Here is a 25,146-nt window from a genome sequence, read left to right on the forward strand (position 1 = left end):
AGGGTCCTGTTGGAAAGACCGTCCGGGCCCGGGGCACTGGAAGAGCTCACATTGCAGATAGATTATTATTTATTATTATAATATAATTATATCTGCTGGGTTGATGGCAAAGGTATGTTCCATCAAGGTATGTTTGAAATTAGACATGTAATTTGGAAATGGAGTCTTCTTTCTCCGTCAAGACCGCTTTCCACCAGTCTTCACCTGAATCTTTGCTGCACAGACGACATCGATCCTGCAGTCGCTGACACAGGGTTTTTTTCCCTAGAGGGTTTCCCTGAGACTTCTTCTCTCCTCTAGTCTTCTAGAGGTAGGAAAAGAGTTTAGGGAGGCTTTCATACTCATCCCCCTGTTGGAAGATATCCGATCCAGAGAGAGGGAGAGAAAGATAGAGATAGGAGAGGAAGAGGAGTTTTGATGAGTCATTGAGATGGCCTGTCGGCCTGTCAGATAACTAACTTGTTCTGAATCCGCAATTATTACAGTTTGACAGCAGATGGGGAGTTGAGGGTAGCTAGGTGAAGCTGGGTACCCCATTTAAAGGTCTTCCAAGGCAGGGAACAGGGGCGAGGTACACCCCTCGGAGGGGGCAAAGAAGCCAAAGTTGTGGAAGACAGAGGAATGGTAGGAGAAGGAAGGAAGTTAATGAGAGACGGAAGACACCTGTCAAGAAGGATGAGATTAGATTGAGAACCCCGGGCCATGATAGTTCTATTCTGATAGACATTTATGATGCACCTGGAGGATGGGAATGTGAGAGAAAGTGAAAGGCGAGTGGACAGAAAACATAAGGTTAGTCCATAGGTCTTGAGAGTGAACGACAAAGAGAACGCCAGTGATAATCTGCCTGGAAGTGGCATTAACATAGGTGTCCGCAATGGGGAGGCCTGGGTTAGAGACCAGGATACCAGGATACTCTTTTTCCTTACAGGCTTAAAAAGAGAGGTAGGAGAGGTAATAGAATAGCTGTTAGAGTAGATAGGGGAGATGGAGAGCACCATAGGTGGGAGGGGAAGAAGTAAACACAGGGGGAGAAGGTAAGGAACTGCACTGTTCATGAAAAAACTCACCAGGTGGCCTAGCAGCAAGACTGGCACAGATGAATAAGGTCCTTTGAGCAGAGTTTAAACAATGGCAGCAGATTAAAAACACAACTAGATCTGAGATTTAAATATGCTGGGAAATATCAACATTTCAACAGGGCAGTAGATGTAAAGCACGACTAGATATGAAGTTTACAGGTAGAAGGGTAACAAGAGTTGGGCGAGGGCAGAGCAAAGCCTGCATGAGGGTTAAGGCAACATAATTTGAAACAAGGGTACAATATGGGTAATAAAGAAGATTTTAAAATGCCCAGATTTGACTATACACAAGAATCAGCAAACAGCCCACACTTAAGTTATAGTTATGTGTATATAGACATGCTAATAGTTAAGTGGAAGAAAGGTACATATAGGGGATAGTGGCTCAGAAGGGGGGGGAGTGAAATCAGAAACAGGAAAAGGACATGTGTACCCTGGCATGAGGGAGGTGAGTGGACCAGTGTCCTTAACGAGGCCACCTAGAGGGGGGGACCATCCACTGAGAACATCCTCTTGCCTCCTTCTCTAGTGGGTGTTGCCAGGTGTAGGTCATGGGTCTGTCTCTGTGACCCATATAAGGACGGGCAGGCTGGCAGGTCAGATCCCTTTAAAAAAAACAGACACACCAGGAGAAACTATAGAGTGATTAAGGGTAGGAATGGTTCATTTGAAAAGTTTGTGTTTTTATAAATAAAGGGGTCTCAGTGGAATCCCTTAAAAATCCACCTTGGTGTCTATGTCTCATGAAGGAGTAAGAAGGAGAAGGAACAGACTCAGAGCATAGCCCATCTCCTGTTTAATCGTGATTTTATTTTGCAGTTGCAACAGCCCTCCCTATCCAGTTGGCCTGGAGGTTGCTAGGGGTGGTTGGTTCCATGGGTCTGTTCCTGGCCTGGGGTGAGGGAAGTGTAGATTGCACCCCTGATCCCTGGCTGGGCCAGAAAGGAGGGGCTACACCTTAATATGCAAATGGATGGATTCATGATATTTTGTATTTACCATGTTCAAATTTGTATTTATTGAAGATAATAAAGACTTTTGAATAACACTCTGCAAAGAGGACATATGGGAAAAGGGCAGTCCCTGGGACATTGCCTTGAAATGATATAAGGTGAGGTTTGGCTGAAAAGAAAAAGTTGTTGTAGTAGGTGATGGTACATACAGGAGAGACATTACAGGTAATGCTGTAAAGATATGAGGGAGGGAACAAAAATGGAGTATGTACAATTTAAACAGTAGATATTCTATAGATAGTTCAGCAAAGAGTACATTGGGGTGATGGGAGAGGATGGGGTGTCAGGGAAAGGGCACATTGGTGAGGGTGGCACCTTCCAGGAAGAAAATGTGATTTTCTAAGGTCATTTTGAAGGCTGGTCTTGTGGGGATGAGTTTATGTCTGATGGTAGGCAACTTCACTGGTGTGGGACAAGCAGACAAAATGCTTGGCAGTGTGAGGCAGGGCAAGGGGTGTGAGGGCTGCATAGATTAAGGCTAGATGTAGATCATAGAGTGCTTGTGGGAAAGTGATGAGAAATCAAGGCAGACAAGCAGGGGGTTCCAAGCCATTAATGGATTTGGAGACATGCAGGGGGAGCTTAAAGAGGCAGCATTCATGTGCAGCTAGACTTTTTTTTTTTAATTGGTGATGGAAGCTCCCAGCAGAATGAGGACCAAATGGCAAAGTTGATGATCTTAGCCAGTGGGTGAAGGAGTAGAAAGAGAGGCCTACAATCAGACTATGTCAATAATCAAACAGAATTGCTGAACAGCAGGTTACCCTTAACCGGCAGAATAAATGCTTTAAACCAACCATATGTAGAACAATTATATCTCTGGAATGAATTGACTATAATTTAATAATTCAAAGTTTAATTATTGGAATAATATCACAGAATTCATAGAGGAACACAACCCCACCCCAATATTTCAATGCCAAAGAATTAGTACAGATCGATTTTTTTGCAAATACACATTATTTCTAATACAAAGCAAAGGGACCAATTCATCATAAACTGGACAAATACAAAATGTCATACAATTTCATAGAAATGCATAGAGAAATGTAAATAAAAATGATCCAATATTCACAAAAGCAACAATTCATATAAAAAGATGGCAAAGAGGAACGCAAGAAGCCACAATAGACTTTATCTATTGTGATACTACATTTATGACATTATGTCATAGACTAGAAATAAAACATAACGAACAAATGATCACAAACAACTTTGTCTTGAATGGTCTACAACTATGTCAAAAAAACTGAATGAAAAAATGAAACATCCAGGTATGATCACGGTAACTAATCAAGGAAATAGGATTAAGTGGTCACCAGAGAAATTAAAATCTCTTCATTTAGATTTAGAAAAAAACATATATGAAATGAAGGAAATATTGATCCAGATATTTACATCTCATCCATGCAACTATACAAGGCATGTAAGTTGAACAATGGTGGAACTATAGTTATACATATTCATGCTTTTGATGATCACATTAAAATGAGAAAGAATATATTAAGAAAAGAAATAAGGAAATCACTGAAATTCCCTTCAGAAACTAACTACTCACAAATTAAGCATTTAAAATGTGATTATAGAAATTGGACAAGAAATCGGAGATATCTGATTCTCCAACAAGATCGAGAACTAATGCTGAGATGAATAATTTCCAAATCCTCAACTGCATTTTGGCAATTACTGAATATAGCCTCAAATAAAAAACAAACAACAGTTCAAGTGAATGCAGTTTCTGAATCGAGATGGGTCAAATATTATGAAAATACATATAAGACTGCATTACCAAATTGCATGTCTAATTTCAAACATACCTTTATGGAACATACCTTTACCATCGACCCAGCAGATATAATAGTAATATAATAATAAATAATAATCTATCTGCAATTTGAGCTCTTCCTGTGCCCCGGGCCCGGACGGTCTTTCCAACAGGACCCTGAAATCTAACCCGGAACAATCGGCTGATATCCAGACTATGATCTTTAAAATAATTCTGCAGAAGGGAACCATTCCTCCCTCCTGGAGAATAGCAATAATTATTCCAATCTTTAAGAAAGGAGACAGATCAGATCCAGCAGCATATAGGCCCATTGCTCTGCTAGACACGCCAGGAAACATTTTCACAGGACTTATAAATTAAGCGACCCCTTACAAATCGGTTTTGTACGTGGAATTGGGACAAATATCAATGTATTAGTTATCAACATCCTGAAAGCAAATGCTGAAGAAAATAATCAAATGCTATCTCTGTCTTACATAGACTTCAAAATGGCATTTGATCCTATACCAAGAAAAATGCTAATAAAGAAACTAATTGAAACACAGTGCCCTGAATGTTTAATAAACTATATCTACCAACTCCATATGGGAACTAATGTACAGATTTGAATAACCACGGATGGAGTCCTTACTAACCCCAGTAATATTACTAAGGGTTTGAAACAAGGATGTACCTTTGCATCTGCTTTGTTTAATTTCTATATCTTTGATATAGGTAACACCTTTAAACAAATAAATACAGATTCCCCAGAACTAGGAAAGAAGCCTATCCAATGGCTGCTATATGCAGGCAACCTAGTTCTAATTTCAAAAACTCTGCGGGGTATGCAATTGTTATTAAACGCTCTTGGGGAAAAACACACAGAATAAATGTCTGACCATAAACATCAAGAAATCTGAAATAGTATATGAGGGTAAGTGAGTGATAGAAATTTAAGGTAAGTATTTCTCAAGTTACCCTTAAAAAGGATTAGGGGGTGTATCACGCTGGAAGAGGAGACTTCGGGTAATCACCTGATGGAGTACGGAAATTCGTTAGCACAGTACAGAGTATAGAGTGAGCAAGAAGTGTAAAATTAAGGGGTCTTTACCTGGCAAGTTGTGGGAGAGGAGCTTGGGTGTACAACAGCAATAGCAGGTGTTGAACGAGCAGGTCTGTAGACCGAACTCGGGATCCCTAGATATTGAATAGGGGAAAGAAATGTGTCAACTAAGGGTTGCTGTTTGAATCAGGGGGTGTCTGTTTACGTCTGTCCTTCGTACCGATGAACCCTAACCGTCTGCTCACCGGATTCCTTGACAGAGCCGATGATTAGGTGTGTGCGAGAGGGGGCTGGAGTCTCTGTGGTCGGAGAGGAGTTGAGTAGAAATGCAGAGTCTGAAAGCTGGAAAGAACGAGGGACAGATTTAGATGCTATGAGGTTTTGGATGCAGGAAAGACGTATTGGAAAGGTATTCCTAGATACGAATTTACGTAGCGTTGTCTGTGAAGAGTAGCAATTCATCCGTGCGTTATCAGCCGGGACAGATAAACTGAATCTCGAGTAGGAGGGTGGAGCTTCCTTGGTGCTGGGTTGTGCATTGTCTAGACCCACACCGTCCGTTGCGGCGGCCATCTAGGAAGGAAAAATGGCCGAAATTCGTCGTCCATGGGACCAACGATGCCACAAAGACCAACGTCTCCCAAGAGGCGTGACACAAACACTCCTCTGACATCCGTCACCTCCTTGAAGACTTTGACCTCAATGCCAGCTCTCTCACTAATTTCAACACTCTCCTCCCTGAGGGCTACAAGATCCTCGGTAAGCCCAGGTCTAACCAGTCTTCAGGAGGAGTAGCACTTGTCATCCCTGCTTAGGTCCCTGCCTCTAGCATACCCATTCAATCCTACTCCTCCTTTGAATATCTTGTTTTCAAGCGTTGTATCTCACCTACCCTCTCAATCACTTTTGCTACCATCTACAGATCCCTGGGCTGGCCCCACTCTTCATATCGGAGTGGGCCCGTCCTCAGTTCTTCTCTCCTTACTTCTACCTCTAAGCTTCTCCTCCTTGGTGACTTCCATATTCATCTTGACTCTCCTGAAACAGCCACCCTACTCTTCTGCAACCACTGAGACTCTTTTTCCCTCACCATTCTTCCCTCTGGCCCAACCCACACAGCTGGGCACACCCTGGATGCACTCATCTCAACTGACCTCTCTATCTCTAATGCTTTCTGCACACCCCTGTCTTGGTCTGATCATTCTCTCCTCTCTTCGCACCTGGACCTCCTTGGCTCCGTGGCTAAGCCTCTGCCTGCACTGCCAGCCTCCTCCTCCGTCATCCAACCTATGAAGTGAGTTTCAGTAGCTGCCTTTGCCACCTCTTTTATCCCGCCCCCTATTCCTGCTCTAGACTCTCATTCAGACTCAGTCCTTGCTACCCTTCACCTTTCCATCTCCAGCACCCTTGACATCCTTGACTTGCCATGAGGATCCGCATGAAGCCTGCCTCCAAATGCAACAGTTGGTACAATTCAAATGTAGCCTTGCTTAAAAGCAAGTGTAGAGTTGCTGAACGTAAATAGCTGGCCTCTCGCACACCCTCGGACAAACTGGCTCTGCTACCTGCTCCAAAGGCATTACAGACTCTCCATCCGGTCCAAGAAGTGGGCCCATATCCAAGACTACATCTTGGAGGCCACCAACAACACGGCTGAACTTTTCAAAATCTGCAAGGAACTTGCTAATCATACTGCATTCTCTACTTCTTCCTTCCCAGGCCCTCTGCATGGTCTTGGCGTACCACTTCTAAACCAAAACTCAGGTCAGCCTGTCCTCAATCTCCTCTTCACCCCCTCTACCCCCTGCCCAACATCTCTCCACCTTTTCACCCATTGCACCAGATGAGGTTACCAAGACGGCTTGCTCTATTAAAGTCTCATCCAGACAAGTGCTTCCCTGTTCCTCTAGAACAATCAAGGACAATATTGCCACCCTCCCTCCCTCTTTGGCTCAGTTCTGCAACAACCCTGTTGCCACTGGCTCATTCCCACAAACTCTCAAGCACTCCCTTGTGCACCCTCTCTTAAAAAAGTAATCTGCGGACCCTTCCTGCCTGGCTAAATATCGCCCGATTTCCAATAGTCCCTTCTTGGGCAAACGTTTGGAGAGGAACTTACCCACTATACTGAATCTGTTGGTTGCCTCCATGACCACCTTCAGCACATCCAGAGGCATGAAAACTGCTCTCCTGAACAGCCGTGACAACTAGCTCTCTAATCTCAACTCCTGCTCTCCCTTTGTTCTCATCCTCCTTGAATAGGCCCTCCCAGGTTCAAATGGGCCCTTTTCTCTCCTCTACCACACTCTCTACCTGCAGCATTCCACAGGGCTCTATCCTCTCGCCGTGGCTTTTCAACATTTACTGTGCGCCTCTTGCCCACTTAATCTCCAACCTTCTCCCCTCATTTCCAGTGTCATACTGATGACACACAGCCTTCCTTTAAGCTGCCATCCTCTACCTCATTTCCTTGTTCTCTCATTCCTGGTTGCCTGACTGCTATTCACGCATGTTGCGCTGCTAATTATCTTTGTCTTAATGCTAGTAAAACTGGGATACTTCTCATTGGAACTTCTGCCCCTTTGCTGCCCTCCTTCAGACCTCTCCCTTCATCCTCTTGTGAGGCAAAAAATCTGGGAGTCATCTTTGATTCCTCTCTCTCCTTCGCAACTGACATCATGGACCTTGTCAAGAAGGCCCACTTTCATCTCTACCTTCTCAGAGGCATTTCCCCTTTTCCTGCTTGCCCCCAGAAACTCAATGTCTCAAGAGTTCTGGTTTTCTCCAGGCTGGACTATTGCAACAGCCTCTTCCACAATCTGCCTTCCCTCTGCCCTCTCCAAATAATCCAGAATAGGACTGCAAGACTTATCCTTGACCTCAAGCCCAGGGGCTGCACATCTCCAGCCCTAACATCTCTCCACTGGCTCCTGGTGGCTGCAAAGATCAAATTCAAGACCCTCTGCATTATCCACAAGGCTTTCTGAGGCCTGGAACCACGCTACATCCAAATATCCCTCCCTAAATACCTCCCTGCTAAAGTCCTTCGATCCTCTAGCTCTAACTCTCTGCAGGTCCAACCATTCTCCAATCAGAGAGTGGGGGGTAGATCTCTCTCCTCTGCAGGAGCCTCCCTCTGTCTGGAAAGGCCTCCCTCCCCCTCTCAGACCTGAGCCGGATTTCCTAAAGTTCCGGAAACTTCCTCAAGACTTTCCTCTTCTCCTCCTTCTTTCCTCTCCCCCCCCCCTGGTAATGTCCCCATGTTGCAATGACTGGCTGCCTGGTCCCTTCTTGGTCCCACTGGGGCCAGGCCACTCCCCCACCAGTCTTACATAGTACCCCACCACTAGCACTTGTCTCCGGGCACCTCTCCTGACTAGCCAACTTAGCCTGGTCCACTCCTGCTCCTCACACTTTTAACCATACCCCTGCCTCCATGCGCACTGCCCACGATGGGCTCCTCTAGCACTTACCCTGCCTCAAACATGGGGCTCCTCTCCCCCCAAGCCCTTTAATTACTGCACTTGTATGTTCTGAATTTCACAAGGTATAGTAGGACAGTTTCATTTTTGTTTTATCCTCCCCTGTACCCCATCCACTTTTGTTGTGTGGTGCCTGGAAACACTTTCTGATGTATAGCCACCATATAAATGTCGAATAAATAATAATAAACCCACATAAATAAAAATATACACGTACATATGCACCATAAATCACACCAAAAACAACAATAAGATATAACACATGTAAGAGATATTGTTTTAAACAGAGGTGACTTCTGCAGTCAACCACACCTTTGCAGTACCTTTATGGTGCTGACCTGGTGGTTGATGTCTGCACCGGACGAAATTAGGGCTTTTCTCTGTGCCTGAGGGGAGACCCAACATGAGCACAGCCCCACCACCAGCCAGTTCTTATCAGGGTGGCCCAATGACCTGGGAGGACACCCATGGCCACTGCCAGAATGCCAAAGCCCTTTAAATCTCTGTGAGTGATCAGTGCCCTGGGGGACTTCCCACAATCACTGTCTTGCCCTGATGCCGTTTTTTTCTTTGAGCAGTGTCTCCATTGCTATAGGAAAGCCAGAATTCATCACCAATGCAAACAGCATTGGTCCCTGACTTGCCACCCTGCCCCCTCTGCATCGCATCTGAGGGATTCAGGGGGCAGATAGCAGATCTTCTGGAGCTCTGGCCGGCGTGCCGGTGATTGGTGTCTGCACCTGCTGCCTCAGTTTGATCTTCTTGGTGGCCCCGTCCACCACATAGAGCTACCTGATGTCACAGCATGCACACACATTATCTTCAGGTGGCCCGTGCGGCTGGGTGATGGACCACCATGATCATAACCACACCCAGTTATTTTAATCTTCTTGGGAGGCCCCCATGCCCATGGGGGGCCACCCACAATCATCATCATGCCTCAACCCATTTTTTCTTCATGCTTTTTCTTCATCCCGGCTGTCCGATGGAGCAGCCCCAGAATTGCCCCGGCCTCTCTCTCCAACCGGGCTGCCCAACGGAGCAGCCCAGGACTTTTCCTTACTGCTTAGAATTTGCTGCACCTTCAACTCCTGAGCTGCGAGGTATATGCAGCCTGGGAGGACTTCTCTGCTGGTCCCACCTCACTGGCCATGAGGCGAGCTGTCATGTTGCAATTCCCTGTTGCACCATTTGGGCAGCATGTGCCACCGGCCTGGGTCGAGCGGCTCATTCTTCTTCTGTCCACCGGTCACCCATCCACTCAGCCCTGAGGGTGGTTAATGATGATGAGGCCTCTCCTATCTGGCCCCAAGTGGGTTGACAGCTGCCATGGCCCTCACTGCAAGGGTTGCTACAGGCACCAATCCCGGGCCCATGGTACAGACACCGGGTTGCCCCCCCACACGACCTGACCACACACATTGTCTCTACGCCAAGGGAGCTCTTCCTCACTCATTCTCCTTGCAGGTTCGTTTTTTTTACTCCCTTTAACGTTTTCTTTTTCTTTTTTGGATCTTCCCCACTAAGCAGTACATTTTTGGGCAGGAGAGTTATTTTGTTCACTTCTGCAACATCTCATCCAGCCCATTGGTGGGCTGGACGGATCAGTCCAGGTAGGTACCAGTAAACATAAACACTATAGAAGCACTACACAAAATAAAACATTGTATTTGTCCACCCTGGTGTCCACATCTTTATTTCTAATTTTCCCCAAAAAATGTGTAGCACTGTCTAGCCAGGCCCTATTTGAACCATGGGCTACAACGGAAGCTAAAATACTCGTTTGTAAGACTTAGGATCAACTTATCATTGTATTAATGGTAAGCTTATTCACACTATTTTTACATCTGCAATGTCACTTCTGGTTTGTCATGAAAGATCCTGTGACATTACTTCCTGTGATGCCATTGGGTGTTGAATTTCACTTCTGCTACCCCAGGTCATTTGGTGAAATTATCTCTCTACCTTTTTGCCAAAGAAAATAAGGACATGCAGAGGGATGATTTTCCTGACATGGATCGATATTCTGTCAACCGGATAACATTGATCTAAATGGTCTGCTGATGTCCTACTCCCAGGTCTCCCCCTTGCTTTCGCCAACTTAGCCTGTATGAGGAATGTCCGATACATGCAGCTTCTGTCACCTTTCCCCATTTCTTAAACCTCGATCTACAGCCGTGTGTCTCTGTTCTAATGTTAACAAATTGAAATTTCGTGAATATGTTTTGAAAATGCAATGTTTTAAAATAGTATTGCTAAAACTACAGCATTCCCAATAGGGAGAGAGAGCGAGTTGGTGCTGGATTTTCCTTTTCTGGCAAAATGGGTCTTTGATAGGATAACTTCACATTTATACTTTTGTAAACCCAGTGACTGGATAGAGTTAATGCATGATCACACACATAGAAGTGATGTAAAAATGCTTATAACACTAACTGCATGATTTTGTTTCTTTGATTTGCAAATCTTTCAAGACCGAATGAAACAAATTGTTATTCTGTAGATGCACCTATCATCTGGTACACCACCAAAAGGTGTGCTTCCCCTTAAAACTATGTTTACCATCAGACGAATATGGGCCTGTGTATTGACATGATCTTCATGTGTTTAGTGACAAAATGGAAACGTCAAGCTGCTGAACCACAAAATGTGCCCCTAATCTCCCTGAGTGAAGGCATTGCGGTTAAAGGGGTTAGCACTGTATGCTGATGTGACATGTTCTATTTGATCACAGGAAGAAAGGCCACATTCAATAGTCCATAAACCATATTCCTGCTGGCAATACGAAGACATGTATATAAGCACTACCCTTTCGTACTAGATCATGAATAATTCTTGAGCTGAATTTCATTACAATTGATGCTTTTACCAGACCACACCGATTGGTTGACTTTGGAAACATTACCGTATGATGTGCAGTTAGAGAAGTCTAGCATAAGTGGGCATTCTCGTATTCAATCATACATTTCAAAATATGAATCACGCTCTGCTGCTTCATTTGGGGGCTAGCAAAAAATCATGACTTTCTAGGAGACCGTATCCCCCGTATCACATGTTGCAGGTGCAGTGGCTCTAACCTCGTTGTAGGGAGTATCTTGCATCCCAGAGTCTTCTTTCATGGCGCCTTCTTCTTTAATGTTCGGGGTAATGCTTAGAAAGACTGGCCATCCCATGGAAAAAAAACCTGCAGGAATATTCAAGAATAAATCAGACACGTGTCACATTGAAGGCAACACCTATTACAAGATCATGATTACCATTTTAAATTAGGTGCTGCTAAAACTGGTGAGGTTCTTAGGTTGGGAAATATCCCCGTGTTGAGGGCCATTGCTTAGGAATATAGCAGTACATTTGTGATTTGTCAATCATCAGAGTACATTTCAATGCTTTGAATGGGCACTCTTACAAATAGCATTTTAAATAATGTGTTTGTTCACCTCAGGCGATCTCCGAGGGGTGATTTATTTTGCTGACCAGTCAATATTGATGTAAATAGCATACATGTGCTAGCAAACATAGATATGCACCCGCGTAGGACGTTAACATTGCCTCTTCCACTTTCCAATACTTCTCCTCCTTTTAAAAGCATGGGATTAAATAGGGTAGAAGATCATTCTATAATCCCCCCCACCCCCACTTAAATGCCCTTATCGTTGCTGCCTCCCTCTCCCCTTTGTAGGATATGTCGTTGGGGCAGCTGCCTTTTTCACTAGTACCTCTTTGCATGGCAATCTTTCAGGGTTTATGCTCATTGCAACCTGCCTCATCCAGCATGAATTATGTAGGGGCAGAATTCCATGTCTCCCACCAACCTCAAAAGACTTGCACAGACTCCGGATTGGCGGCTGCTGTACCCACTGTTTTAAGCCAACACGTTCACACAATCCAACGGAAACAATATTTAGCCTAAAACCAAGAATTCTTACATTATGCATTTGCTTGATGCAGTTTGACCTTAACTTGCCCACTGGCCTACTCCCTGAACAGGTGTCCCTTGAAATTGCACTACTTAAACACGGTAATATGTTCTTTATCCATACAGATAGGGAACACCCTTCATGGTTATCTATCAAGAAAGGAAGTTACCTACAAACCGTTTTGTCTGTCCCACTTTTACTAGAACACCCTTTTTATTTTGGCTCATTTAGGTGGTACTAAATCACCGCCTATTTCTTAGCCAACATGATGCTACATAGTTGTGGAGATGAATGTTTGTATATCAGAGACACATATAGATCCGTAGTGTTGCTTAGTTATATTGTCTTAAATCTTGGTTAGTAGTCACTTTAGGGTTCAGCATTTGGGATTATTCCTATTGCTGAAAGCTCTTTTAGTCAGGCTGTGAGCATGCGCCCTGGTGGCGCCATTGCCAACCATAGTCAATCATCACCATGCACAGTCGACCATTGCCAAGCATTGACAGGCAATAACAGATACTGCTCACCATCACCAAGCATTGCTGCACTTCTGGTCATCGTCAACCGCCACAAACCTTAATTGACTAATCGCCCACCACAATCACTCATTGCCAACTGACCATCACCAAGCATTGTCAAATATCATCTTCCATAGATGATCATGGCTGACCACTAACAGAAATCGTCGACCATGAATAAAGAAGACCCTTTAGCAAAGCCAAAATTGTTGGTTTTGCTAATGCTTACTTTATTGCCACTAATGGCCTCGTTAGGAGTAAAATGGCTACAGTAAAAACATGTCATATTTTAAATATAATTTGTTTTGAAAACACCACCTAATCAGCAGTTGGGAATAGAAGGAATATGTACTAATGCCGAACGTAACAAGTAATGCATAGAGTCATACAGGCAGTATTCCGCATACAATATTTTCTATGTACCCAATGAGCAAATTATGCCACGTTATCCCAACACATAATTAGCTGGCATCTGCAAAATGGAGCAATTTAAAATACCATATGTCTTTTCTGTTACCACCATGCCCATAATGAAGCATTGTACTGTTTCCTTTTCCAAACTTTGCACTAACATTCTATTTACAAATTAACAAATAACAGCAGATACTAAGTGATGATTTTTCACTACAGGTAATGCAATCAGTTTTTAAAGAAAATAGAAATATTACACAGGGTTAATTGTCCCTAAGCAGGTCAACCTCTTGAAAAATTCAGGTCAGGGCCAAGTGCATCTAACACAGTACTGGGGTAATTTTATTACAAAGGTGACAGTAAAAAAACGAAGACAAGGAAAAGTAAGTGGCCATTGTATTGGGCCAGGTGTAACGGAAGATCTTTGATCATCAGAACCGGGGTAGCTGAAAGCCATCACCCCTGTATATTTTAGCAAGTTGTGCAGCACATGTAGGGCGCAACATTAGTGGGCATCCTGGCCGTCAAGTGTAGCTTGGCCAAGATGGGCATGAAAGTATATGCTGCCCAGGCTGCTAGTTTGAGGTCATAAGATCAGTACCATCCAATGACAGAAGGGGCTGACATAGTCTACTATTTATGAGAACAGTGTTCATGATTTGTAATTAGAAAAGGTGACGTGGGACAGGTTATAGAAGTCTTAAACACAAAGGGGGAGATTGTTCAAGGGGATAGTAAAGGGAGAGTGGTTACTATTTATCAGTTTATCAGTAGAGAGGGGGCATTATTGTTAAAACCTCTTATCACTTGGGATGTTCAGTCAATGCAGAACTGTTTTGCTTAGCATGGGGGTGTACTGGAGGAATGTGTATATGTTTTTTTTGTGAACAGATGGATGTAACAGGAGGGAGGGCGGAGTGACATGAAGAGAGTGGCATGGGTTTTCCCTATCCCTGATGTTGTTTTATCTTCCATTGGGACCCTGTGTATGTATTTCTATACATATGCATGTATGTATGCATGTATGCATGGGATGTATAGAGTGCAAACCTACCTGAAAATCAACAGAGTACTGTACAAAAGGGACACACCCAGGCATTAAAGGTAGGGAGCAGGCGTAGCAGAGGAGCTGGGTTGGGGAGAGGGAGCAGGTGGGATCCTCCAGAGATTAGAGCATGGTTGAGTGGAATGATCAGTGATTGGCAAGATAGTACTTGTAGGGTACGGTCTTCCTGTCCATCCTGAAGTGTAGTATGATGGTGGCCACACTTATCTGTGTTGGTATCTTGTTCCAGAGACAGGTGCAAGTCAGGAAAAGGACTGTTTTCAATTTCTTTTTTACCTCTTACAGTTCTTTGTTACTAGCCTGGTGGTGTTGTAGCGTCTGGTGGTGCATTGCTAGGAGATGCCAGAAATCTTGAACATAATGTATAATTATAATTGGTTATATATAACGCGCTTAAAACTGAAGAGGTTTCGAAGCACAGACCCAGGCTTCTCACCCGTGTTGCTCTGTGTCATCTCACTTCCAAGTCGAGTGTGTTGCCACTGAGCTATACTACCCGTGCCTATGTATGTTTGTTTGGATAGCTAGTGCAGCACCTTGAGGAGGGGGGTGATATGGTTTTTATTTTCTTAGTCCTGTAATGAGGCACACTGCATGATGGGCCACTTTCAGAGGAACCACGGTGGCATCTGAAGACTCAGGCGAGTAGGCTGTTGCCACTGTTCTTGTGGGAGATGACCAGCAGTTAGAAAACTGTTTTGAAGATAAGGCAGGGATGAAAGGCTTGACTTTGTGGCAAAGACCAAGATGGTACAATGCTGCTTGGGTCTTCATCGTGATATCGGTTTTGTATGAAAGATCACAGTCGATGGTAAAGCCAAGAGATTTTGTACTGGGTGAGACTTATGTGTGAATCTATTGAGCTTCATGTCAGTCAGTCAGACAATGCTGGACTGGGAATGCTTGATGGGATGCCCTAGGAGAATGTATTCTTCAGGTAGGCACTGGACCTCCAGGCTTGGACGAGGGACTGACAGTACTTGAGATAATCGATGTCATTGATGCAACTGATCTTTAGTTAAAGCTGTGTGTTATCTACATATTGGTGTATCTTGATGTCGGTGTTGGGGAGGAGTTCACCCATAGGTTCTATGTAGAGTTTGAAAAGGACAGTCTTGTGCAACTCCAAAGGTTACTGTAAGGCGCTCAAATCAGTTTTGGTCCATCTGGATGTGTGGCGACGATGTTGCGGAGAGCATCATAGTAAATGGCATCAAAGGCATAGAGCGAATAGTAGCATAGAGCGCATAAGCAGGGTTTTGATTTGTTCAGGAAGTGTAAAGCATAATTGATAACTTAGATGGTAGCAGTCTCTGTGCTGAATCATGGTTGGAAACCATATTTGTAATCCTGTAGGTGATTATGCTGAGAGATCCTTTTGTGCAACAGGAAGGCAACAGTCTTCTAAATCGCAAAGGTAGGGTAGATGTGTGATGAGAGGACAGTTGGGCTGGCCATCTGGGTCGAGTGTGGGTTTATTCCACAGAGAAATGATCTGTACCATTGTAGCTGCAGCTGGGAAGGTGCCTTGTAAGAGGGATGCATGGATATCATTGGAAAGCAAGTGAGTTACCTTTGATGATATTTGCAATGGAAAAGGGGACAATGTTGTCTTTGTTGTTGGTTGGTTGGTGGGCAAGACTGGTAATCAGGTCTTCTTGAGTAATTGTCCACAATTCAATCTATCTTGACATCTGGACTTGGTGGGAAGTATGTGTTGTGTTTGGAGCTGTCACTGTGTTGCTTTATCTTGTCTGTGAAGAAGCTGTTGATGAAGTTGGATTTGTCAGTGGATTGCAATATTGCAGCCTCTGGCAGTGGGATGATGTAGTACTTCATGGCTTGGAAGAGTGCAGTGCTCTGTGCTCATGTTGAATGCTTCCCTGATGGCTCTTGTGAAGTAGTCTGCTTAGGCTGTGGTCAGGGTTGTGAGTCATAGTGTTTAACAATTCTTCCAGCGGTTCATGTCGACGGGCCTGGGTTGGTTCAATGCAAAGATCCTGGTGGTTTGAGGTGCTGTTAGAGGAGATGCTGTTTGAAGACTTCTGCAGCTGTGAGCTTTTTATTCGAGCCAGAGCAAGTGATGGGCTCTGCTGGCACAATGATATTATATGGCATTTATAACGCACCTGTATACAAGTGTTTCTAGGCGCAACAAGACAAAGGGTCTTGTGTCCTTCAGATTGTGCAAGTGTGACATGAGAAGTGCAGGGGGAATGGAGAGGGGGAAGTGCAAGGGAGAGGAAAGGGGGGGAAAGTGCGAATAGGGCAGCTGGCTATGAGTAAGTGCAGCCAGGGCAGCACAGCTCTGGGAATTGCAAGGAGGCAGGGGGGCTGTAGCAAATGCAGTTACAGCTCCTAAGTGTGCAGTAGGCCAGGGGAAGTGCAAGGAGGACTGGTCATGGAAGAGCCTGGTACCCAGTGAGACTCTGCGGGTACCAAGCAACCAGTGGATGCAGCAGACAGGTCAGTTAGCAAGGAAGTGAGAGACAGAGAAGGAAGATGAGATAAGGAAGGTCTTGAGTTGCTTCCAGAGCTTCAGGTGGTCTGGTTCAAGTCTGAGAGGGACAGGGAGGTTGTTCCAGAGGGAGGCACCTGCAGAGGATAGAGATCTATCCCCACACTCTGCTTGGAGAAGAGTCTGAATCTCAGAGAGTTGGAGGTAGCTGAGCGAAGGGCTTTGGAAGGAAGGTATTTCGGCAGAGAGAGTTGGATGTAGTACAGAAAGCCATGTGGACGATGCAGAGGGTCTTAAACTTGATCTTTGCAGGCACCGGGAGACAGTGGAGAGATTTCAGGGCTGGAGAGATACAGTCCCTGGGCTTCAGGTGAAGGTTAAGTCTTGCAGTCTTGTTCTGGATTACTATAAGTGGGCAAAGATTGAGAAAGAGGCTGTTGCAGTAGTCCAGCCAGGAGAGAACTAGGGCTCTGGAGACAGTGAGCTTCTTGGGGAAAGTGAGAAAAGGTAGAATACCTCTGAGAAGGTGAAGCTGGAAATGGGCCTTCTAGGCAAGGTCAGTGATGTGAGGAGAGAAGGAGAGTGTGGAGACAAAGATGGCACCAAGATTTTTTGACTCACAGGAAGGCGAGGGTAGAGGGCCCAAGGAGGGTGGCCAGAGTGAAAGAGTGAAAGCGGGTGCAGGGGTCCCAATGAGAAGGATCTCCGTCTTACTGACATTAAGGCACAGATCGTTGGGAGGCACACCAATTCTGAATCATGGATCGACAGACAGGAATGAGCAAGGGACTAGAAGAGGCTGAGGGAAGCCTGAAAGAGAGCTGAGTGTCATCTGCATAACATTGAAAGTTAGAAGAGCAGGTAGAGATCAGGTAGGCCAAAGCGGCCAGATAGGCATTGAAGAGGCAGGGTGAGAGGATAGATCCTTGGCGGACACCACATGTGGAGAGAGAGGTGGTGAAGATAAAGGACCCAAGTTGGACGTGGAAGAGTCAGTCTAGGAGGAAAGAGGTCAGCCACGCAAGGGCCTGATCCATGATGCCCAGGTTCTCGCAGAGTCGATTAATCAAGGTGGTGTGATTGACCATGTCAAAAAGCAGAGAAAAGGTCAAGGAGGATGAGGACAAACAGAGAGCCGGAGTCAGGATTAGAGAGCAGATGTTCACGGGTGTTCAGGAGAGTAGTTTCCATGACTCTGGCTGCTCTGAAGCCAGACTGTTGACCATGAGGACAAGCAACAGATTCAGTGTGGACAGTAAGCTGGGAGATGGACAGCTTTTCCAGGAGTTTACCTAGAAAAAGGAGCGATAGAAATGGGGCGATAGCAGGACAGATAAGATCGGCAGAAGGCTTTTTTAGGATGGGGTGTACAAGGGAGTGCTTGAGGAGGGACGGGAAAGATCCATTGGCGAAATAGTGATTTCAGGAATCAGCCAAGGCTGGAGCGAGGGTGGCAATGTTGTCCTTGATGGTTCTGGAAGATCAGGGGAGCACCTGTTTGGATGACACTTTCATAGATCGGACTTGTCTTGAAACATCATCAGGTGTTATCGGAGACAAGGAGGAGAAAGGGAGAGGAGAGGGAGGGGTGGCTATATGCGGCCTGAGAGAGGTAGAGGCAGAGGAAGAGGAAAGCAAAGCAGGATGCCCTGAGTGGTGAAATGAGAGGCCAGAGCCATACAGAGGGCCTTGGAGTGAACAGGAGAGGTGGAGACTGCAGTAGGATTTGCCAGTTCTTTGCAGATTCTAAAGAGTTTGGCTGTGCTGTTATAGATCACAGAGACTCAGGTTTGAATATGGACCCTCTTCTTGGAGAGGACAGAGAGTCTATATTGTTTTTGGAGCAGGCGGCAGGCCAGTTTGTCAGACGATGCGCCCAAAGCCTTCCACTTCCTCTCAGCCACCCTCACTTGCGTTTCAGGGCAGCGAGGTCAGAGTCAAGAGATGCACTTGGAGGTAGGCTTCAGACAGATTCTCATTCAATGGGTTAACGCTGTCCAAAGTGTTGGAGATAGAAAGATGCAGGTTAGAGAGGGCTGTGTAAGAGTGTGAGTCAGCCGCTGGAGTAAGAGTAGCAGAGAAAGTAGAGGCAAAGTGATCCCCTGACTCTCGCTTCATGGGCCGAATGACCGAGAAGGAAGGTGGCAGTGCCTGGGTAGGCTTGCCTGGAGGACAAGAAGTTTCAGGTGGTAGGAGAGCAAAAAAGGTCAGTCCAAGAGAGAGGATTGGTGAGAGTGTTGGAGAGGGGGATGTCTGAGGAGATGAGGACATCCAAGGTATGTCCAGGAGAGTGTTTCAGACCAGAGGGAGAGAGTGTTGTAAAGGTTGTGAAAGAGCCCAGAGGCAGGATTAGAAGCATCCAGGTGGATGTTGAGGTCATCACAGAGGAGAAGATGAGATGTAGAGGCAAAGAGACAAGAGGAGTGGTCAGCCCATTCTGAGAAGAGGGCAACCTGGTTCAACATCATGGTTTCAAATATAACCCCTCTATAACTCCTTTCTTCATGGAACAGCCCAATGACAGTCTTTGAGGGAAACCTATGAGACCTCATAAATACCATCTCTTACATCGGGAGCACCATCCCCTGGCCTACATTGGAGGACTGATGCCCACAGCCCCATGCGATACCTTACATGTATACAGTCTTGTAGCACTTCTTTTATCATTGTACAGTGCCCCATTCCTTCCCAGATAGCTCTGCACACTATAAAATGACCAACATACAATTTGATACCAATAACCCAATGGCCAAAATATAGATCTGATGAGCAGGAGCTAGAAGCAGCTCATGGGTATCGGGCATCATCCAGTGAGCTACCTCTGGGGACCGAGTAGCTAGTACATTGTCTACCACAAATTCTCGACATGAGATGCATCTCTAACTTTATATCCCTTATACATGGCTCATTATACTTTAAAAATCATTGTGATATGTGGTAATGCTAATTTATTCGCACTGTCAAACACACAGATTATGTGTCACACAGGGATGTTTGTATGACACCAGGAGTCAAAAGTAGGGCCTGGTTCTTTGGTGTCACGCAAAACTAAGGGACTACCGAGAACGAAATGGCTCACACCAATTTCCAGCCGTGTGATCTAATTGGGGAAAACTAGAGCAGTCTAGAATTACCCAAATAAAACTGTGCTGAAATGGTCCCAATGCCTCTGATGGATTGAGGGACACTTGCACAAAGCAGGAGATGCTGAAAAGGTGATTGAATGAGCAAAGCGACTCTTTGTGTAATGGGGAAAAAAATCTTGGTACTAGAATAGGGCAAATGTAAACCGTATGACTGGGCAAGACTGCAATGTGCTTTAATGAGGAAATACTGCACCCTGCTGAATGAGGTAAAACAACACTGTGTTGGTCGTGTGATAAACCAAACTCAAACAAGCCCACGCCTTCGCCATGCTCCCTGGGGAACAATAACACATGACGTAATTACGCTGTATTGGGACAGGCAACGCTAAGCCTTTATGTGAACGAGTAACAGCAGAAAATATATGTGTATGTAACTGGTAAAACACTACACCCTGAATGAATGAGGTCCCAACACTCTGAGCTAGAATAAGACCAACTATAAGTACACCAGGGGGCAAAAATTAAAGTTGCAAGTTGCAAGCCAACCATAAAATGTCACTCAGCACATCCATTATATACATACACATAGCACACCATGTCTTACTCCCCAAGAGTCAAATATCACTAACCAATGGGTAGTGGCGAGTGCACATTTTGCACCCGGAGTACATCATGCACTACAGTAAGTACAAGCCATCAATAATAGAATGGAGTAGAAATACAATGTTGTGGGTTGGGGTACATCTACAGAGCGCTGCAATGGGGTAAACGGCAACGATAATGGAAAGCGGCAAACATGTGCAGAGTTTAAATAGGACAAAACGGCTCCATGCAGCATGATGAGAGTGTTAAAACTTCATAATGATGTAATGGGGCAAAAAGTTAATGATACAGTAGGAGGGTTAAAGTGGATCAGGGGTGTTGCTAGGTTTGTAAAAGACCCGGGGCTATGCTGATGTCGGAACTGTCGGGACTGGGGGCTAGCCAGCCTTTTGGTTGTAGCTCCTGGGATTCTATCCGGGGCTACAACCAAAACATCAGGGGCTATAGCCCCCTTAGCCCACCCCTAGCAACGCCTCTGAAGTGGATAATGCTTTGGGGGGTAGGAAGGAGGGTGAACATCTTACTGAAAACGAGCCAAGTAAAAAGGCCATGAACTAATATAGTGACAGGCTACTCTGAGCCTTAGGGTGAACTGACAACCTGCTGCCAGAAGAGGGTGCAGCAGGTGAGCTCGAGCCTGCTTGTAGATAAAGGGGCATGGGGCCATTAGCATACATTACTTGATCCGCTTTACTTCACAAACCAGACAGGTTTGCAGAGCTTAGCATACACGAAATGGGGATGGTCATATAGTGCTCGGTGGAGTAGAACAACAAATCCACCGTGTTGAAATGATAAATTCAATTAATCATACACTTAAATTGTTCTGTGTACCTGTGTAGATATCCCAATAATTTTGATAAAAGCCAAATCAAAACCATCAAGTGAAGGTATTTGTGATTCGTTTGAATTTATTCAATTACAAATGGAGAAATCAATTCCAGATGTGAAAATGGTAATAAATTCGTAACAAAGGTTTATTTTACATAAAAAACACATTAGAAAAAAATATATGAATAAATGCACAAAAAAGGAACATGTAAGAGACAATTAGGCACAATCACACAAACAATTAAGTAGAAAAAAGGAGAATTTTGAAAAAAATAGGAAATTGTATGAAACAAACAATTTATGCGAGCAAAAGAGTTCAGAGATTTCTAAACTTGAAATTGCTTGATTTCAATAAACTTCAGTCATTTTACAGGACAGGTCTGTTTACGTGCTGGTCTCCGAATAGACATCCATAACACGTTTTGGCAACAGTGCCACCTGCCAGGAGATGAGTTCAAAGGATGCCTTCCTGAGGGCGACAAAAGCAACTGGACCCCAAAGGTGGGGGCAGAATCTTTAGGGAGCAAGCCGGGTGTGACCACAGAGGTGCATAAAATGCAATTCGGAAGGGAGCGTTGTTAACAACTCGTCGGTCTTTTTTTAAGAGTCTTGTTTGGCAGTGAACCAGGCAGGATTGCAGTAATGGAATTACTGAAAGTTGCGAAGGGGCACAGGATCCTTAAGGCTGTTGAAACTGCGAGACTTGAAAAAAGCCTGCAGGGAAACTTTCCATGTTCAGCAAAGATCAAGCATGTATGCATAGGGGCAGATGTGCAGTCGTCATAGCGGTAAAAGCTCTGGTTGCACGGAGTCGGTGTGCATTTTGAATTCGAAGCAGACAGGCGAGGAATAGCCTGCAATGAAGACCGTGATACGAAGATAAGGATTGGTTGTTGAAAACCAGCCCTTTATGATGTGGGCGAGTCATCTAGTTACTAAGAGGAAGGCATTGTGCTGATTGGGGGATGCCAGACAAGCCCTTTTGTGGAGCAGGAAGTCATTTATATTTATGTTCTCGGATGCACCCAAAAAAAACATATGAACATTTATTTTGGAGCATATTAATGCTGTGTTTACTGATGAGATGCATTGTCTCTATACTGACTGACACCGCCTCTCATCACTAAACACAGCATTAATAAGCACCAAAATAAATGTTAATTTGTTGAAAAAGATGTTCTCTTCCTCTTCGTCATCCTCCTCATGAAGGGCACCGTCCTCTCCCTGCTCTATCTGGGAAACATTGGGCGGGTGCTGTGGCCTAAAGAACCCTGCCTGCACTGGCCCTCTTGGTATGTTATGTTATGTTACTTAGCATTTATATAGCGCTCTATATATCATTGGTATGATCTCAAAGTGCTGGTAGGTTGAACGCCCTCGAGTACCCCAGTTCTGATGAGTAGAGAGAGATAGTGTTGTAGGGTGCGTGGGTGCACCAGTTATGTGTGCAGCTGATGTCATTTCTGATGGTAGCTGCATCCTAGCGTTAGGTGTGGTGCTGAAGATATCAGTTGGATGTGTGTAGTCTGGTGGGTGGACATCCAGACTGGGTTTGGCTGCATTAGGCCTGAAGGATGCTTATGTGTGCAACTAGGCTGGAATGTCATGGGATAGCTGTGTTTTATTAGGGTGATTAGTTGTTCATGGAGTAGTGTTTGTATGTGAACAGCTAGGCCGAAGTGTATCAGGGGTATAGCTGTGTTCTAGGTGTGTGATGGTGTATAGTAGAGAGTAAACGTAGTGATGTGATATGATATGATGGTTCATAATTAAAGCGCCCGAGACCAGGCACGTGAACAGGATGGCAGGGAACACAGCGACGCACGGACACACAGTGACAGGGGGCTGGGCTTAAAGCAACAGGAGGACATAGGTATATACAACAACAGCATGGGGAACAGGAAAGCAGGGTACACAGAGACACGTGAACGATGGGCACACACAGGAACTAGAACGTAGGGTGATTCCATCCATCCATCAATTCCATCAATCTATACATCCATTCCATCAATCTAGCCATCCATTAATTCCATCAATCTATCCATCCATCCATTCATTCCATCCATCATCTGTAACATCACCGGCACTGGAGCTCTTAACATGTGGGTATAGTGGTCAAGCACCCTGCAAGGTCCACAAGCCATCCGCTGCCCTGGGCATTCAGTGGGGGGTGGGAGGTCATACCCACACTGTGTACACCAATCAAGGGCCCTCGCACCCCTGTCCAGCTGACCTCTGCGTGGACGACTGGCTCCTCTGCTACCTTGACCACAGCCCACAGCACACACATCGTCCGCTTTCCCTGTGCGCACAGCTGCATCCAACCTTGATGCATGCTCCTCCGACACTTCCTGGCAGAGTCCGAGTTCCAATATTCGAGGGAGCATGAGTCCCAGCTCTCGCAGCACCTGCATGCGCAGTTTGCCAGACGAACATCCTTGTATGAGCTGGGGTCCTAATCACTGTATCAGGATTATCCCAGAACATGACATGGACATACGGTGCAGCCACTTGTAGAAATTCTCCTGGGACTCATTGTCCTTTTGCCTGGCGCTGTACATCACAAAACGCTCGCAATCTGCGTTGGAAAGTGGCATGAAATGCTCTTGCAGCACGTCTTTAGCTGTGGCATACGTCGCATTTGCAGGTCTCGGGGATTGAAAAACCTCATGTACCACTGGTCCTGCTGAGTAAAGGAGTGTAGCCACCTTGCTGTCTTCATCCATCTCCCCAGTGGCCCGAAAGTACATGTCAAGCCTATCAATCCAGAGTCTCCATCTCTGTCCCAAGCAGGATTGGGGCCCCCGAGATATCAAACTCTGTCATTGTTGTGAGTGCCCCCTGCTGTCTTGGCACATATGCAGAGACTGGGCCAGCTGGTACTGGTACTGCAGCCTGGCCATCCATGGTAGCAAGCGCAGAGGCACCCCACTATGGTACTGGGGCTGCAACTCACTGACAAGCGGCTCCAGGCAAAGTTGCATTCAGATGTTGAGTGTGATGATATTGGCTAGACTCACCCCTTGCAGCAACTTCTGATGATCTCCTTCCACCGCCACACAGTCAGCCAATGCCCTACCGGGCACCTCCTCCAAATGTCTCAAAATGTGGGCGTAGAGCCACTTGGCACTCTAATACCCTAAGGCACTAAACACAGAAGCCTCCCTCCACCAATGACCAAACAGCCCGGAATAACAAAGAAAGAACTCCTAGTCCATTGATAATGGCTCCAAAATTGAGTGAGGTGAGCCCAGGGGACAAAGAGCAAAGGATGGTAGGACTCCTTCACTTGCTCACCTCAGATTCGATGTCTCAGAAATGTCAAAACATTTCAAAATAGAAGAATATACAGCATAGCCCTATCCCTTATGCAGGGAATCCAAAAATTGCTTGTGGGGGGCACACAAGCACTACCGGTAGGAGTCACAAACCTCACCATGTTGTTTGCAAGATGGCAACCAAAACCGCATGGTCACTGCCGGCTCTGCGGCATGAGAAGACGGAGACAATTAAAAAAAAATGCTCTGCTTCCTCAGCGCCTATGCCCGGGTCAGTTCCCTGCCTCGTTGCATAGTCACAGACTGCTCTTTGACCACTGTGAGCACCCAATTTAAGGAACACACAGGAAACGTGTGTTGTTAGTTCAGGCTCCACGGTCTCTCTGACGCAGCCGTGGAACGCGCCCTTTATTTAAAGTACACACAGCAGAGTTGCATCACTCTGTCGCATGTGTATGCCCTTAAAATGGCAGCCACAACACAATCCAGGAGCTCTGGAGAAGATAGGTCATTTTCACCTTCACTTCCAGCCCTGGGAAGGTAGCAGGCACCAGCAGCAGTCCTCCACCACTA

The 25,146-nt window shown here is 45.4% G+C and overlaps 1 protein-coding gene across 5 annotated transcripts in view; it reads right to left on the reverse strand.

Moving 5' to 3' along the window:
* Positions 1 to 25,146, reverse strand: part of DOCK10 (dedicator of cytokinesis 10) — a 2,208,289-nt gene that overhangs the window by 392,411 nt on the left and 1,790,732 nt on the right. For all 5 annotated transcript variants that reach the window (XM_069618176.1, XM_069618179.1, XM_069618177.1 and 2 more), the window contains one exon: positions 11,483 to 11,589. In XM_069618176.1, the coding sequence (XP_069474277.1) occupies positions 11,483 to 11,589 (107 nt within the window). The remainder of the gene's footprint in view (positions 1 to 11,482; positions 11,590 to 25,146) is intronic.

The sequence above is a fragment of the Ambystoma mexicanum genome, chromosome 10, assembly GCF_040938575.1.
Source record: "Ambystoma mexicanum isolate Mex_15411 chromosome 10, UKY_AmexF1_1, whole genome shotgun sequence".
In the NCBI taxonomy this organism is placed as follows: domain Eukaryota; kingdom Metazoa; phylum Chordata; class Amphibia; order Caudata; family Ambystomatidae; genus Ambystoma; species Ambystoma mexicanum.